General features: G+C 40.0%; 1 protein-coding gene across 2 annotated transcripts in view; it reads left to right on the forward strand.

The window, feature by feature from the left end:
• lsamp (limbic system associated membrane protein) overlaps window positions 1-13,122 on the forward strand; it is a 480,200-nt gene extending 467,078 nt beyond the window's left edge. For both annotated transcript variants that reach the window (XM_082503811.1, XM_082503810.1), the window contains 2 exons: window positions 5,128-5,276; window positions 9,471-13,122. In XM_082503811.1, the coding sequence (XP_082359937.1) occupies window positions 5,128-5,276; window positions 9,471-9,568 (247 nt within the window). In that variant the 3' untranslated portion in view covers window positions 9,569-13,122. The remainder of the gene's footprint in view (window positions 1-5,127; window positions 5,277-9,470) is intronic.
• Window positions 13,123-15,241: the final 2,119 nt, after the last annotated feature.

Here is a 15,241-nt window from a genome sequence, read left to right on the forward strand (position 1 = left end):
CTGTCTTTAAATAACAGGGCAACAGCAAGGTCCTGCTTGTTGTTGTGCATTAAAAACGGCTTCCATCAGTATCGTTCTGCATGGTTTGTCCTGAGTTGATCCCTTCTCAGCCTCTAAGTGTTTTTTTCATATTTTCAGTGCTAGGCATGCTCTGTATTATGACCCAGTGGTTATAATGGATTGCTTTGATTCCTTTGTCAAATGTGCTCTTACAGTGGTCCCCATTGTCACACCCTTGTCTGGCTTTGATAACATCGTCCGTGTAGTTCATTGGTGAGTAATCACCCACTTTATCGTTCACTCTGCTGCTATTCTGTTGTTAATTGAACATCGCAGCAGTGGTTTCTGTGACATTCTTTTGAGAAGAGAAAAACGACACCAGATCGGCCTTGCTGCTACTTTATATGGTGTAGCTGCTGAAAATCTCAGAAACTCTTTTCCTTTTCTTTTTTTACTGAAAGTAATTCCACTGAAATGGAAATCTGGATCCCTGCACTGTACTGTCTCCTGTGAAATTGCCAATTGTGTGACCAGACACAGATGTTTATTGGAAAGCTATCTCTTTTAAGTGTCATGTGTGTGCCTGAAAAACACTTGAAGAGGAAGGAAATGTAATGACATTCAAAGGGAATGACAAGCCAGTGCCTCAGTTTCAACACTTGTCATTTAATAACCTGAGAAATTTCCTCCTCAGCTGCAGACTCAACGGCTGAGTCAGTGTGGGAACGCAGAGGGCTCGACGGGAACAAGCTAATGATAAGAAAAAAGAAATAAAGACGAAAAATACATGCTGCAGTAAAAGTTCACCGAAGACTGTAGGAAAAAGCACATGACAGTGCTTGAAAAGAAAGATTAATGGTAGTAGCTGAAATATTTTTGCATTATCTGTTGTTTCCAACTCTCATCCATCTCAGTTGTTTTGTCCCGCAGAGGATTTTGGCCGTGCGCCTATTCAAGGCACCCTTCTTCCTCTACGCCAGTGGAAAATGTTATTGCTCTTTCTCCTTGGACGATGGTGATGTTAATGCACAATAATAATATCATTTATCTTTGCTTGGCTTTTTAATTTTACTGCCTGGTTGTGTCTTATTTACCTGATTCTTTACAGGAGGTCTTGCTCCTGCGCTTGTTTCCTCCTTAATTAGTTTAACCTCGTACACACACAGATTATCAGATAATATCTGCATTTAAATTCAATTGTATGTAATGGGCTGTTGCCCAGTCTTAGATTCTCATATGGCATATATGTGGTTAAAGGTGTAAGATTTAGGGTAGATCCTCATTTCCAGTTGCCTACTTTTTATGTCCGCAGACTTCAAGTAAAAGATTATCATACCACCCGTTTTGGAAAAGTGTGTACTTCCTAATTGTCAGCAGGGGTTTATTCTTCTTCTTCTTCTTCTTTAATCTGCTTATATAAAATCTGTGGCTCCAACTTGCTATGTTGGTTGAAAGCATCTTCTGCTATTTTAGTGTGATACATAATGTTTCTGTATGAATTACACTGAAATGAGAAGAGGCCTAAAACATGTAATATTGGGCAAAAGCACGGTCTATTAAAAGACAAATGTTCTAGTCGAGTGCCCCGGCCTCGACAGCTAAATACCTGTAAAAGATAAACAAGGTTCTTCAAGTCTGTGCTACATTGAATTAAGGATAAACATTAGCTCTAATATTAATAATAAAACAGTTCAGGATATTGCTCTTAGTATTCATATTTTTAAACATATTCAAATGTTATACATTAAATTTTAGCAACATCAGAAAAGGCTTTGATAATAAAACTTTTTTGGCTAATGAAACCATACCTTTGCTAATGTTCTCAAGTTCTTCACTGTTTAAAACAAAGGAAGCTGCTGTAGCTAATGAGCAGTGTGCCTGATCTTTAGAAGGAACACTTCTTTGCTATTTAGCTGGTGTGCTAACAACTGCAGCTCAGGTTTATGCTGATAAACACTGTGCCCTTTTTGATTGGAAAGCTATAAAAATCTCTAATGGTCATCATTCATTCCCTTTCATCTCAACTTGATGAAATCTTTATACGTGATATCACTAATAACAACTGACAAATTAACAACTCTCCTATACTCCTTTGATCAGATAAGCTCAAAATCAGACAGCTAAGTTCGGCAGGGAAGTGTGTTATAATTGAAAGAAAAGAACTCTTTTCTTCTCATTTCTACATTTTTTAGAAGTATATTTAAAAGTTCCACTGAAGTTTTCTCATTAGCTTTGGTCTTTGGTCTTTGCCTCCTCGTCAAAGTCAGCTTAGAAGGACTTCAGCAGTTTTTGTAATCACTTCCTCTCCCGGGTTTGTTTTATCCCCTCCAAAAAAACAAAAAAAAAAACACAGCAGCTTGCCTGGAACGGGACTGAGGCACCAATTTTTGGTTCCAAAAGCTTTGCTCTCACCTGCACCGAGCAAACTGAGGAAACAAACAATCCAGAGTTTGAACAAACTGTTTGGCACGAGCTGGTGAACACACAACGAGGTGCTGAACTCTGAGCAGAGAAGCTTAACTCCACTAAAACTGCAAACATCCATCTTCTGTCAGTCTCGCTGAAATCTCCTCAGGTGATGAATTGAAATTCATGCTATGAAACAGAAATGAGCGTTACTTCACAACGCCTCTGACTTTGCTGGTCTCTGAGAATCTTCACAGTGCTTGAAGACCCAATTAGCCTCAGCAGAGACAGATACATCATGAGTTTAGAGCAGTGATAATGCTACCTGGATGTCATGACCCTTCCTGCACTTTTTGCATTCTCCCACTGCTTCCACATTTGTAAGTTGTAAATCAGTACACTACAAAACTTAGAATCAGCATCTGCCTATCTCCAAAAGCATCTAAAGTAGGATGCTTCTCCTGCTCTTTGAACAGTGATTCGCTCCATCCGTGCTCCTGACATGAGAAAATCCAAACTGAGTTGTCAGCTAGTGTGACAGACGGATATGTTTGTTGTTTTGTCAGCTGACGCGCGGCTGTCACAACGACCAGAGCATTTTCAATCATCTCTGGGTTACAAGTCTCAGCAGGACTCTCCTCTTGATTTCATTTATCACTGGCCCTGAATCATGACAGACCTGTCACTCTCCTTGGCGCTGATGACCTACTTTAGATGCTCCCACAGGCTGCGGAATCTAATCTGTCGTCCGATGATTTGCTTTGGTCTTTCATCTGTCCCGGCCCGAGACTGCAGCCCTCGTGAGCGCACCACATGCCCTCTGCCAAATAAACGGGGTCAAATCATTTCAGTTCAGGGTTTTATTGTAGCTTCCTTGCATTAGGAAACAATGGTTGGAAGATATCCAGTAGAGCTCTGCTGCCCTCTGCCTGTGAGGAAAATCATCAAACATAAAAGCGTCCCTCCAAAAATAAAGGGGGGGGGGTGAAAAAAAGGTTGACATCCACAACTCCTGCCAAATTTCAGATAATATATTCCAGTGTATTATGCCAGATGAAGAACCTGGCAGACACACAGGCATATTTGAGGATGAACTTGAAATCAGAAGTGATGGAAGTCGTGAAGCTGCGTGTGCCAACGCGTTAAAAGTTAAAATGTTGAGCTCCATAAATGCAAATATGGAGAAGGTGAACTCTGGGAGGACACAGATCCATTTTAATTTTTTTTTATTATAACATCGTAGTTTTCTGCAGCTGGTTAAGTGAACTAACAGCCTTTGTAGCAAACTGTGAAAACAAAAGAGACTTCTATCTTTTCTGTCTGCGTCCATTCAGACTCTTGCCAGAGCATCACAAATCATGAGCTGCAATCTACTGTAAAAAAAACAAACATAGGTGTTTGTTTTCAGCTCCCTGTAGTGCTGTGCATTATCTAGATCGCTCAGCATGCTCCGTAGGCAGGCAGGCCTTTTTAATAGTGCAGTCACTTCTCATGAAGACACACTGGAGAATATATCTTCTGCTGCTGGCCTTATCATCAGAGAGGGAGGGGGAGACTGTGCCGGTGCACTTGCCCCGTCTTCTCTTACTTTCAAACGCACACACACACTGTTCCCAGCACTCCCAAGGTGTCCCTGTTGGAAGGACCTCAACACTCCCTACTGCCACCGCAGCACCCCGGCAAACCAAATTATGCTGTGCCATGATGTGCCGTTTCCTTTTTATGTTAATACTTCCTATCAGCCTCGTATGTGTCAGCACAAACTTCTCGCTCCTCTGCTCAAATTCCGATTACCACATTACCCCGACTTAAGTAGGATTAAGTTGAGGCGCCTTGAATGAGCCTCACCTCATTCATGATATGAAAGCGCTCAATCAGCCCAGAACAAGACGAATCCATTATGCACGGCGTGGCGTTAAATTAGTTTTATTTAGTCGTGATGATATAAGGAGCAGTTCATCAGCAAGGTATACAGTCTGAGTCAGCAAAAGCTGTATTGATTCATTTGCTGTGAGTGGGGTTCAAGGTTGACATCAGCGACAGTCAGAAGTGTGACGGTCGCTAGCAGCGTGTTGGTATTTCATCTGGACGAAAACAACTGAAAGTATTCTTTTGGTTGGTGTTAAAGAAAGAAAATTAAAATAATGTGAACAGTGACATTTGAATTGTTGATTTAGAGAAAGAAAGTAACGCATTATTTTTTCCACTCGTTTGCAAGTTCTGCAGGTATTCATCCAAAGCTAATCTTCACAGGCGTTTCCCCTCGCCCCGTGCGAACTGCATGTTGTTCTCTTTGCTCGATAGGACTCTGCATTCACCTGCTGGTAAAATGCAGCGTCCTATCAAACTGTTAATGAAAAAAATTTGTTCCAAAATGAGAAAGGCTTATCTCGCTCTTCTGAGCAGCCACAACGCCTACGCTCAGAGAGTTCAGCAGCGTGACCCCCGCTGATGCAAAGTAACGTCCGGCTAGAAGGTACAACTTGTTTTGGAATGTAATTAATGGGCTTGGCTATCTGAAGACCTTTACTCCAGTACAGTAACAGTCCATTAGCAAAACATTGCAGGCAGACATGATTATAAAACATATGGACATATATAATGTATCACTTTGTAAAGACATTTTGAATGTTGTTTCAAGGTTTCTGGTTTCAAGACCTAATTTTAATCTTTGTTACTTTGAAGTTTCTTAAAACTGTCTGGTCTACGTCTCTTCTCCAGGCTGGCTAATACCCAGAGCATCACCATCCAAACTTCTGGAACTACCACTAGTCTCACGATTGCCAACATCACTGAAGAGGATTATGGGAACTATACCTGCGTGGCCTCAAACCGACTGGGCGTCCAGAATGCCAGCCTTTTCCTCTATAGTGAGTATATACACAATAAAATGGTGAATAGACTAGTACCTATAGAGTACTTTTCTACTCTAACTGAGCGATCAAAGTGATTTATACTACAAGCTTCATTCAGCCAATCACACATATATTCATGTGAGCACTTTTTTCTATAGCTAAGCACTTGTCTAACCCCCACACACCCTCAGGGCAACTCTGGATTCAGTATTTTGCCCTAAGGATACTTCAAAACAAGCTGGAGTAGATGGGAATAAAATCACCAACTTTCTGATTGGTAGACCTGCTCACCACCCTCACTACTTCCATGTGCTATTTAAATGTGACATTAGAGGCATGTCTTACAGACATAAAGACCTGGGTGACCTATGATTTTATGCTTGTGAAGTCAGACAAAGCTAGAGTTGCTGTATTTGGCCATAAGCAACATGTCTAACCAGATACTTAGATGTCTGCTAGTACCACCCTGGTGTCCATTACTAATGTCATGATCAGGAAATGTCTGCTAACACACATTTTTAGGGCCAACTGAGTTCATCTTTGCCATCTTTGCCAACTTAAGACTCATTTATTTAGATTGGCTTTTAATTCGATTTGTGCTGTGTGTTTTATTATTAATGTATTTTATGTATTTCTGTTTTATATTACTGTGAAGCACTTTGTGGTTTTTATCCTGTGAAAAGTGCTATATAAATAAATTGATTTGATCATGTCAAAATTAGAACCATCCTGTCTCAGAGTGATGCTGAAAAACTAGTCCATGCATTTGTTATTTCCAGGGTGGACTACTCGAATTCTCTGTTAACCATTTGTCCTAAAAGCTCCCTGAAAAGCCTTGAAAACACAGAAGTGAGGTCATATTTCTCCTATATTGGCTTCTCTTTATTGACTCTCCGTTGAATCAAGGAATTAAATTCAAAGTCCTCACGTACAAAGTCCTGAAAGACCAGGCTCCATCATATCTTAAAGGCCTCATTGTATCACATTGTCCCAGTAGAGCTCTTCGCTCTCAAACTGCAGGCTTACTTGAATTTGCCAGTTTTTTAAAGTAGAATGGGAGGCAGAGCCTTCAGCTATCAGTATCTCTCTGTGGAACCAGTGTCCAGATTATTTGGGAAGGCGGACACCTTCTCTGCTTTAAAGATTAAGCTCAAACTTTTTCTTCTCTGTAACATTTATGGGGCTGGTCCCTTAGTTAAGCTGCTGTATACTCAGGCTGAGCACGTATCCTCCACCCCTTTCTATGCAGTCCCTGTGTGTTCATATATAACAATAAGACTATAGTATCATCACTACACCATGTATGACCAAGACGTCACCTGGGGTGCTGGTTTTGCTCACTGGGCGTAGCAGGCAGCCCATACGCTATAATGCTGTTGCAGATGCCTGGGTGTTCCTTTACTGCACCTCTTTTTTCCTGTCCTCTGTCACAAAAAATCACCTAAAGGACAATGAATATGGAGGTTAAGTGTTAATTTTATTAACCTAATTTCCTGCTGAACTATTGAAAACCAGAAGAGCAGCAGTTCGCTGCAGTTTGTGTGCTCTGCTTTAAGCTTCGCTGCTGAACGACTGCGAGAAGTAAAGAGCTCACTGTGTGTTCATTTCTAGTCATTTGGCCGACTGTGTTCTCAACTCTGCGTAAGAGCGATTTTGCTGAACACTTAGAGAAATTTAGGAAAGATGGCTCGAGCGGGAGAATGAAATGAGCTTTTGGCAGTTGGTGAAAAGTTTTAAGTTTCAGACTAAAGTCAAAGAGAAGCCAAGTCTGTTTCTGTGCTCTGTGATGCAGTCTCTGCCCTTAGAAACGTTATTTAAACATGCAAAAAAAACACCACAAAAGAACTATTAATGGGAAAAAACCTCAGGAAAAGCAAAATATTCCTTTCCAAAGGTGAACAAAAGTATTTTAAGTGAAGCATATGGTTCATTAGGACATGGAGTGAGGTCAGACTACAGAAAAACCAAGAGGCAAAACTCAAGAATGCTAACACACATAAAGGAAAGACCAACGAACACAGACACAGAGAGAGAAGACTCTCCCAGAACAGTAGCATGTCCCCCCAGATTGTCCTAATCCAAGAATGGGACAGACACACAAAGGCACCCTCAGCTCGGTGGTGAAGATTTAAAAGGGAAGAAGGGGGATCGGGCTAGATGTAACCAAAGCTTGTCTCAATTCACAAGCATCAAAACTAAAATTAGATCACAGTGCGGATGTCTTTAATAACTGAGCTGCATTCATAAGCATGTAAATGTTTGCAATATTCATGAAGCGTTCTAGTTCCATCACTGATTTTTGGCCACTTGAGGGTATAAAAAAGCATGTTAACAAGCTGACATACACAATCACACACACGTCTCTGGCACCTAAACTTCTCAGACATCCAGATCCACAAGAGCAGCGCTGGTGTCAATTTGGAGTTCTTTTATTTGGAGCAGTGGTTAAATCCACTTTGATTTATTTTACAGACTATTGATTTCATGGTTTTTCTGAATATAAGGCTCTTTAGCTGCTCAAACACGGTCGGCAGCTGGGCATCAAATGGCATACAGCGGGGTTATCAGAGTTGTTTTGTTGGCAATGAGAACATGTGGGGGTTGCTGAGAAGATCGAGGAATAAACAGCGCTCGTAAATGGTTCAGCCTGAAGAATCGTGAAGCTGCGCAGGGCCGCAGAGCCGGGTGATGATTCCACCATTACTTTTATGGTTCGCTGTTAATATCATATTTTTCACATTGGCAGCTGTCAGAGATCCCACACAGTTGTTTCACTGAGCACAAAATTAATGCTGTTTGAATTGCTTTCTTTGAGCTTTCACACCCCAAAGCCTGGCTGGCACAGTGCTGCTTTGAGCTCAGAGGGCCGTCGTGTACCCAACATTTGAATTTTATATCAAACTGCACTCAAAAACAACACACTTCAAAATGATGGGTGCATGTATAATATGCCACGAGCGCCGTAAACAATACCAGAGCAACAAACCCACATTTCCCGTGGCCAGCAGTGGCTCCACTCACTGTGACAAATGTGTCTCGTTGTCTCTGCCAGCACTTAAAAGCTGTAAAAAGATGAAATCGTGGCAGGGAGGCAAAGCCAAATGGAGACTAGCTCCCAAAGGAAGACATCTGCACTGACACTGCAGACTGGGATTTGAACAAAAGGGAAACATGTTTGAAAGTTAAAAGAGATGATCAATTTATTTTTGGTGGCAATAAAACCTCCTTTTTCGTGATACTCCAAAGAAAGAAAGAAAGTGCCAACATATAGAAACAAAGTAGTAATATATAATAAAACAGTAACAAAAGTCCCACAGAACGCCTGGATACAGATCAACATTAGTCCATGACAATATTTCCTTTGGATAAGTTAGGTCTGTGTTTTTGTTGAGTTTAGTGACATCTAACATTTATTTTACTGGACTGACACACAGGAAAAGGTGATAAGTGTTTCTTTTACACTCAAAATACTGTCTAAATGTCGGTTTATTCGCTCCATAAATCTTGTGCAGAAGAGTGGTGGAAGAAAGCTGCAGAGATCAAAAGTCATAAAAAGCCAGTTTGTGGGAAATGTGAAGGAATTTTTACTTTCCATATCATGAACTTGGTAGAAATGCAACATATGGAGGGCCCAAACAAGTTCTGCAATTATTATATGCAACTAGCAGGTAAAATTTACTTTAGTTGTGTTTGTTTAGCATTCAAATCACATGATTTTCACTGATCATATACCTAACCTGATAGCCTGGCTACTGCTGACTTAACTTAGCTTGATGAGCTACAAACATGGCAACAAGTATTACAGGCAGTTGTTAAACCAGCAGCTTGCAGTTTCCTGTATTCTGCAACAAGACTGCATTTATTTATTTTTTTCTGTCATATTAAGCTTGATCAGCAGGCTCACCGGTTTATGCCTCCTCTGTGGTTTATGATCACTGAATAACACAGCGTCAATGGCACAACATGGCCACTAGATGTCACCAAAAACTCCTGCAAAAGGCTACAAACACATGTTTATTTTCCAGTTTACTGTGTAGAATGTCTGCTAGCAACAGAACAGCGATGCAATGACCCTTTTTTGTGCAGGATTAAAAGGAAATAAAACTGTATTGTTCTTTTTCTTGTTCAAACCAATATTGTGGTTGCTCTAGAAGTCTGAGTGAGCTCTTATTAACCCTGCTGCCTTTCTCTCTTTGCTTCTCCACACAGGACCCGGGACAGGCAGAGATATCAACGGCTCTGCCTGTGTATCTCAATCACTGTGGCTCCTGCTAGCCTCCTTCGCCTGCCTTTTCTTGAAGTGTTAATATCCCTGCCCTCTATCCTTCCCCTTCTCTCCCCCCAGCCTCGCACCTTGGCCTTCCGCCCCATTCGCTCTTCTTCTTCTTCTTCTTCTCTCCAACTCACCGGCATCCTTACTGCTACCTTATTACCAACTTTGCCGCCCTCTTCCCCAGACTGTTTGCATCATGATACAGAAACCTTACGTGCTGTCGAGCACTGCTTACAGGTGTGAAAAAAAAACGATGGGTTATGAGTAAAATGTTTTAGGAACAACAACAAAAAAAAAAGAGTAAAATGAAGGACAAAACAAGCAAACAGTGCTTTTTAAAGAATTGCATTGTTCTTTTTGATTGGTATGCACTTCTTTTGTTTCTGCTTTATCTTGTCTTCTGGGTCTGGGTCGGGCTTTGGGAGGGGGGTTGTGGGGGGGTTGTTTGTTTTTTTGTTGTCTACATGGGAATAAAAATGAAGGTGGCCTGGCTCACAGGGACACCAAGAAAACAATCATTTGTCTCTAGGACTACTGAAGACATGAGGTGTATTTCTTCTTACTCCCTTAGATGTATTATGTTAACTTAAAGCGTAGATTTAACCGAGTGTTTATAACCAGTGCATTAATGAGAAACACGTAAAGCATCTGCCAAATATACACGTAAATTTCAAACTAACACATGTGAAACTCAAAGGGAAACTGCTACGGCTGATTTTGCGATGAGATTAGAGCTGTAATTTGATGCTACTGTGCTGAAACACAGATATAGTGTTAGGCAGATACCTCTGCAATCAGTGTCATTGCAAGCGGAGCCCAGAAATATGGGAACAGAAACAAACCTGAAGAAATGAGTTTGTCTGGAGCTCTGTGATATCTTGTGACCCTTCCCCATTATTCCAAAAAACAACCTGTTTTTCTTTTTCTTTCTAGACTCTCACTTACAAACAACAACAAAAAAGAGAACAGGGAAGAGAAACACACAGTAGGTTATAATGATGCGTACTGTACATAGTAAAATTTTGTATTACTCTATGATAAGAAAACCATGATGTGCAGTTTATCTCAGAGGCTGCACCGAGCAGTGTTTGCATTCAGTCGATGAGTTTTAGGATCATTTTATCCCTACTGCTGGAATTTGGATAAAAATGTATGACACCAATGAATGACTTACTTTTTTGTTTTTCTCTTAATCAAAAACACGTGTTTTCATACGAAAATGATACAGAAAAAATCATAATATATAGATATTGGGGGTATTATTTTGTGTGCACCTCATGAATCCACTGTCCTTATATATGAAAAAAGCTCATTTTACATGATTCTGAATATGGTTGTGATTTGTTGAGGATTAATGAAATGCAGACCTTTGGACCTGGCAGATACCCATTATACAACAATGTTTTTTATGTTGTTTTTTGTTTTTTATAATTCTGTGCAGTAATTATTGTACCTGTCCTTGAAACGAGATGCGTGCTAGCTTAAATGATGTTAAACAGAAGGAGTATTATGAGCTTCATAATGCTCTTACGCATACCTGAGATTTAATATGACAGAAGAAACCAAATGAATACTGAATGCAGTTCCCCTCAGTGTCACCAAGGCCACTGTGCTGAAGGCCTTATGGGGAAAAAAAATCAAACAAATGAGAAATAATGAGAATAATAGTGCTGTTACCTCACCGTGTCCTACAGCAAGATTTCTAATCACTCTTTTGCCAATGCTTAGACTGAACAGTGAGTTAGTTTCTTTATGAACAAAATGGTTAAATAAATATGTTACGTGTTGATATTTTGAAGAAAATCTTTCAAAGGGAGCAGCTCGTAGGCCGTAGCTGTTAAAGAGACAGCACTGACACTGGTGGTGACTAATAGCGTTTGGACTCCAGTGCCCAGCTCAGCTCTTTGATTGGATGTGTGCGTTCAGGTCTCCGCTCTTTCAAACAACCAAGCCGAGATAGTACTGTAAAAACACACGTGTAATTAATGTCATCCTTGTCACGCATTAAAAGACTCGTTCCCAGTGTGTTCTCTCATTGTAAATGCTTCTGAGGCCATGGCTGTGTGTGTAGTGTTGGTAATGCTCCAGTCTAAGCTGAGACGTACAGAGACTGAAAACCCACCGCGTTTTTAATCAAAACTGAAGCATTTATGAATTCATATTTCCATTAGCTCCATGAGACACAACGAAAACAATGTCTTGCGATCAGATCTCTTAGAATACGAAAGAAGCTGCTTGTTTTTACACTTTTATTGTGTTGCGTGCTTTTTTTATTATTTTATCTTATTTGGTTTTATTTTACAACTGTGCGAATGAGTCCTGGTGTTTTTATACTGCAGTCTGCAGATTGATTTTTAGGCTCTAACTTAACCATACTTGAGGACGCTATTGTAGTTTATCAGCAGTTATCTTCTTACCTTAATTAGAGCCGAATGATCTGGTAGCTGTGGTGAAATAGTTTTTCATGATCAGTTTCCATAAACATGGTCTGTGCTACCAGTGAGCTTTACAGAAGAGACAAAATAAATGTATTGTCTCTTTGTTTTATTTCAGCGGGGGAGACCCTGACAGACCAAAAAAGCTGGGTCAGATATCCTCAAATTGCGTTCTGCATTTAATTTCATGAGCCTGCATACAGGTCATTGTCTAGAATTTCTGCCATTCAGGTGTGTTTTCCAATGAGACTAAGCTCACCGATGTGGAAGTCTAAGTGCTTCCGTGCGGGTTAAAACCAGCTAATAAGCACTTGACTTATAGGACCACTGACGTAAAAGCCATGGAGCTCTGTCTTATCCATAAAGCAGCGAGAAAAAAGGAGATCTGGTGTTATTCCATTGCTCATAGAAACCAACAGCCAGCCTATAATGACACAGCACCAACCCCCTGCAGACAGACCTAGATATCTACTCAAGACTGTAGATACAGCTATGTAGTTTACTACTCAGCATTGCCTCAAAACATCGCCGAACTGGCTTGTGTATGTGTGCGTGTGTACTCATCTGTTTATATGATTAACCTGCTGGAAAAGTGGCATACATGTGAGGCATGAGATAAATGATGAGTTGGCCCAGCAGCTAACTATCTACTTTCCATTGAGCTATGGTTACACTTGTAACCCTCTATATTAAGTTTAGATTGTTTTTTTTCTCTTCCTCTGTGTGTATATACAGCATTATGTTTCTACTGTAGAATGTTGTAAAGTCAGCAAATCCATAAGATTGTGTTTATACAACTCTACATTTAAAAGTTTAAAAGGCAAATGTAACTATCATGTTTGTACTTCCTTCCCTTTGTCGCGGGGAATTAAGATTCAATCATGGATTAGGACACAGCAATGTCCCTTTTTTTCTATTTTACTTTATTATGGTATAAGGTAATTGAAGTCAGTTTCTAAAAAATAAAATATGACATGTAATAAAGGTATATGAGAAATGTTAACAAAATAAAGTTGTTTGAATTCAGTGTTCTGTATTTGAATGTGACATGAAATGTCGAAGCAAAGTAACCTTTTCTTTCTGGAGACAGCTTGGAACACATGTTGTGTTAATCACCATGTAACATGCAAATAAAATAATATATGTATTGTTATGTTTTCTCTGGGAGACGTTTTTGTCCGCGGGAAACGTGTGAAAATTCTGCTCATTAGCAAGGGGAATGGTCCATTTTCACCTTTTTCTGGTGCCAAAGACAAAGACTGTGGTGTTATCACTACCACATATTGCCACACATTAATGACAATATGGCTCAGGCTCTTTTCACCACAGAGATGTGCAGCAAGTGCTGCAATAAAAGGTTTCGCCATTAGGTGTCACACTAAACCAAATTATGCCCTACATGAGACTTTTCTAGTCTTACTCACCGCTCCTGACCTAGAAGCCACACGGTGCTTTATGCTTTTGCAATGTTTTTGGAATGTATGCAAACGTTATAAAATGTCAATTTCAGAAAAACATGTAGGTTCACATTTTTCAATTCAAACCTCACACACCAGTAGGGAAAATGTAGCTGTTCACCATTGTTTTCATACCTGAGCACAGTGGGTACAGTTTTTTGTTTTTTTAATTTCATTTTTGTTGTTGTCCTTTTTAAATAGAAGGTGCTAGCAAGCATTCTCTTCAAAGTACAGGGATTTCAAATGGGAATGATGAGTGACAATGCAGGAAGATAAGAGAGTATGAGGATGGTATGAACTAGCCGTTTTAATTGAGGAGATTATGCTCTTCTTGTTAGCACTTGACAAATAGATTGCGGAAGGCATTTATGTAAATGTTATATTCAGGTCTTGCATTTTTCCATGGAGTCCTTGAGCCCTGATGGGACCTATAGCATTTGCATACACAGATTGCTTGTAAAGGATTAAGTCATTCAGATTTTAATCTAGAGATTTTAAAAAAAATCAGTAATGCTCAGTGCAAAATGTGCATGTAAACATATGTAAAGACTTATGTAAAGACTTTGGAGAAATCTGGTAAAGGAGTGTGAGTGTACCTAAAAAATATCACCTGGTTCTTAGTATATCTTAAGATTAGCCACAGGTGCAAATCATCATCCCTCCTATTCAGTTGGTACGGTGATTGGTTGGTTGGTGCTGATTTATTGTTTGATTTTAGCCAATTGTGCATTATGGCCAAATGTGTCAGCCTTGGTCCCATCTTTCCAAAGGATGTTGTTCAAACAGTCTTGTGGTTTATTCAGATGCAACTTTGGAAACCTGGGCCGTTCCCATGTTTCTCCTGGCAGCCCTTCCAAACATACTTCTTTTTTTCTTTTCTTTTTTTTTTTTTTATTGTCGTGAACGTTAACATTTAAGAAGCTAACTGAGGCCTGTGAGCGATGTGTATAATGGCTGGCCTTGGGGTGAATTTGGTGGGATTCCTGGGAAGATCAACAGCTTCCTGGAATGTTTTCCACTCAAATAATCTTTCTCACTGTAGAATGATGGAATTGAAACTGTTTGGAAATTACCTTATAACTTATAACAGACTGATGGGCAGCAACATTTACTTCTCTAAGATCATTGATTATGTCGTTCCTTTTTCACATTCTGTCAACACATCCCTGAACTGCCGAAAGTTCTCATTTTATAGAGGTGCTCACACTTGCTGATGATCAGTTATTCAAGTGCATTTCATGAGCAACATTTGGCTGCGACTTACTCTTCCTTTGGAATTCCTTTGGAAGAGGCAGGGTATGCAGCATTGGTGAAGGTTACAAATGATCTTCTTATGGTCTCTGATTGTGGACTCATGTCTGTGCTTGTCCCGCTAGACCTCAGTGCAGCGTTCAATACTGTTGACCATAATGTCTTATTACAGCGATTACAGCATGCTGAAGGTACTACACAGCAGTAGTTTAAATCATATCTAAATGGGGACTTGTCTTCACACACTAAGATTAATATCTAGTTCCACAGGGTTCTGTGCTGTTACCAATTCTGTTTACATTATACATGCTTCCCTTAGTCAGTATCATTCAATGGCATAGCACACGTTTTCAGTCCTATGCACTGTAATCCATAAAGCCAGAAAACAAACATTAATTAGTTAAAGTGGACAATCTCTAAATTTCTGCTTCTAAATTCAGACAAAACTGAGGTAACTGTACTCTGTTTCTTAGAAACATGGTGTCTAACCAAACACTTACATCTACATGGCCTGACTTTGGTCTCCAGTAACACTGTGAGAAATCTTGAAGACATTTTTGACCA

This window comes from Aulonocara stuartgranti (genome assembly GCF_965226115.1).
Source record: "Aulonocara stuartgranti genome assembly, chromosome: 14".
In the NCBI taxonomy this organism is placed as follows: Eukaryota; Metazoa; Chordata; class Actinopteri; order Cichliformes; family Cichlidae; genus Aulonocara; species Aulonocara stuartgranti.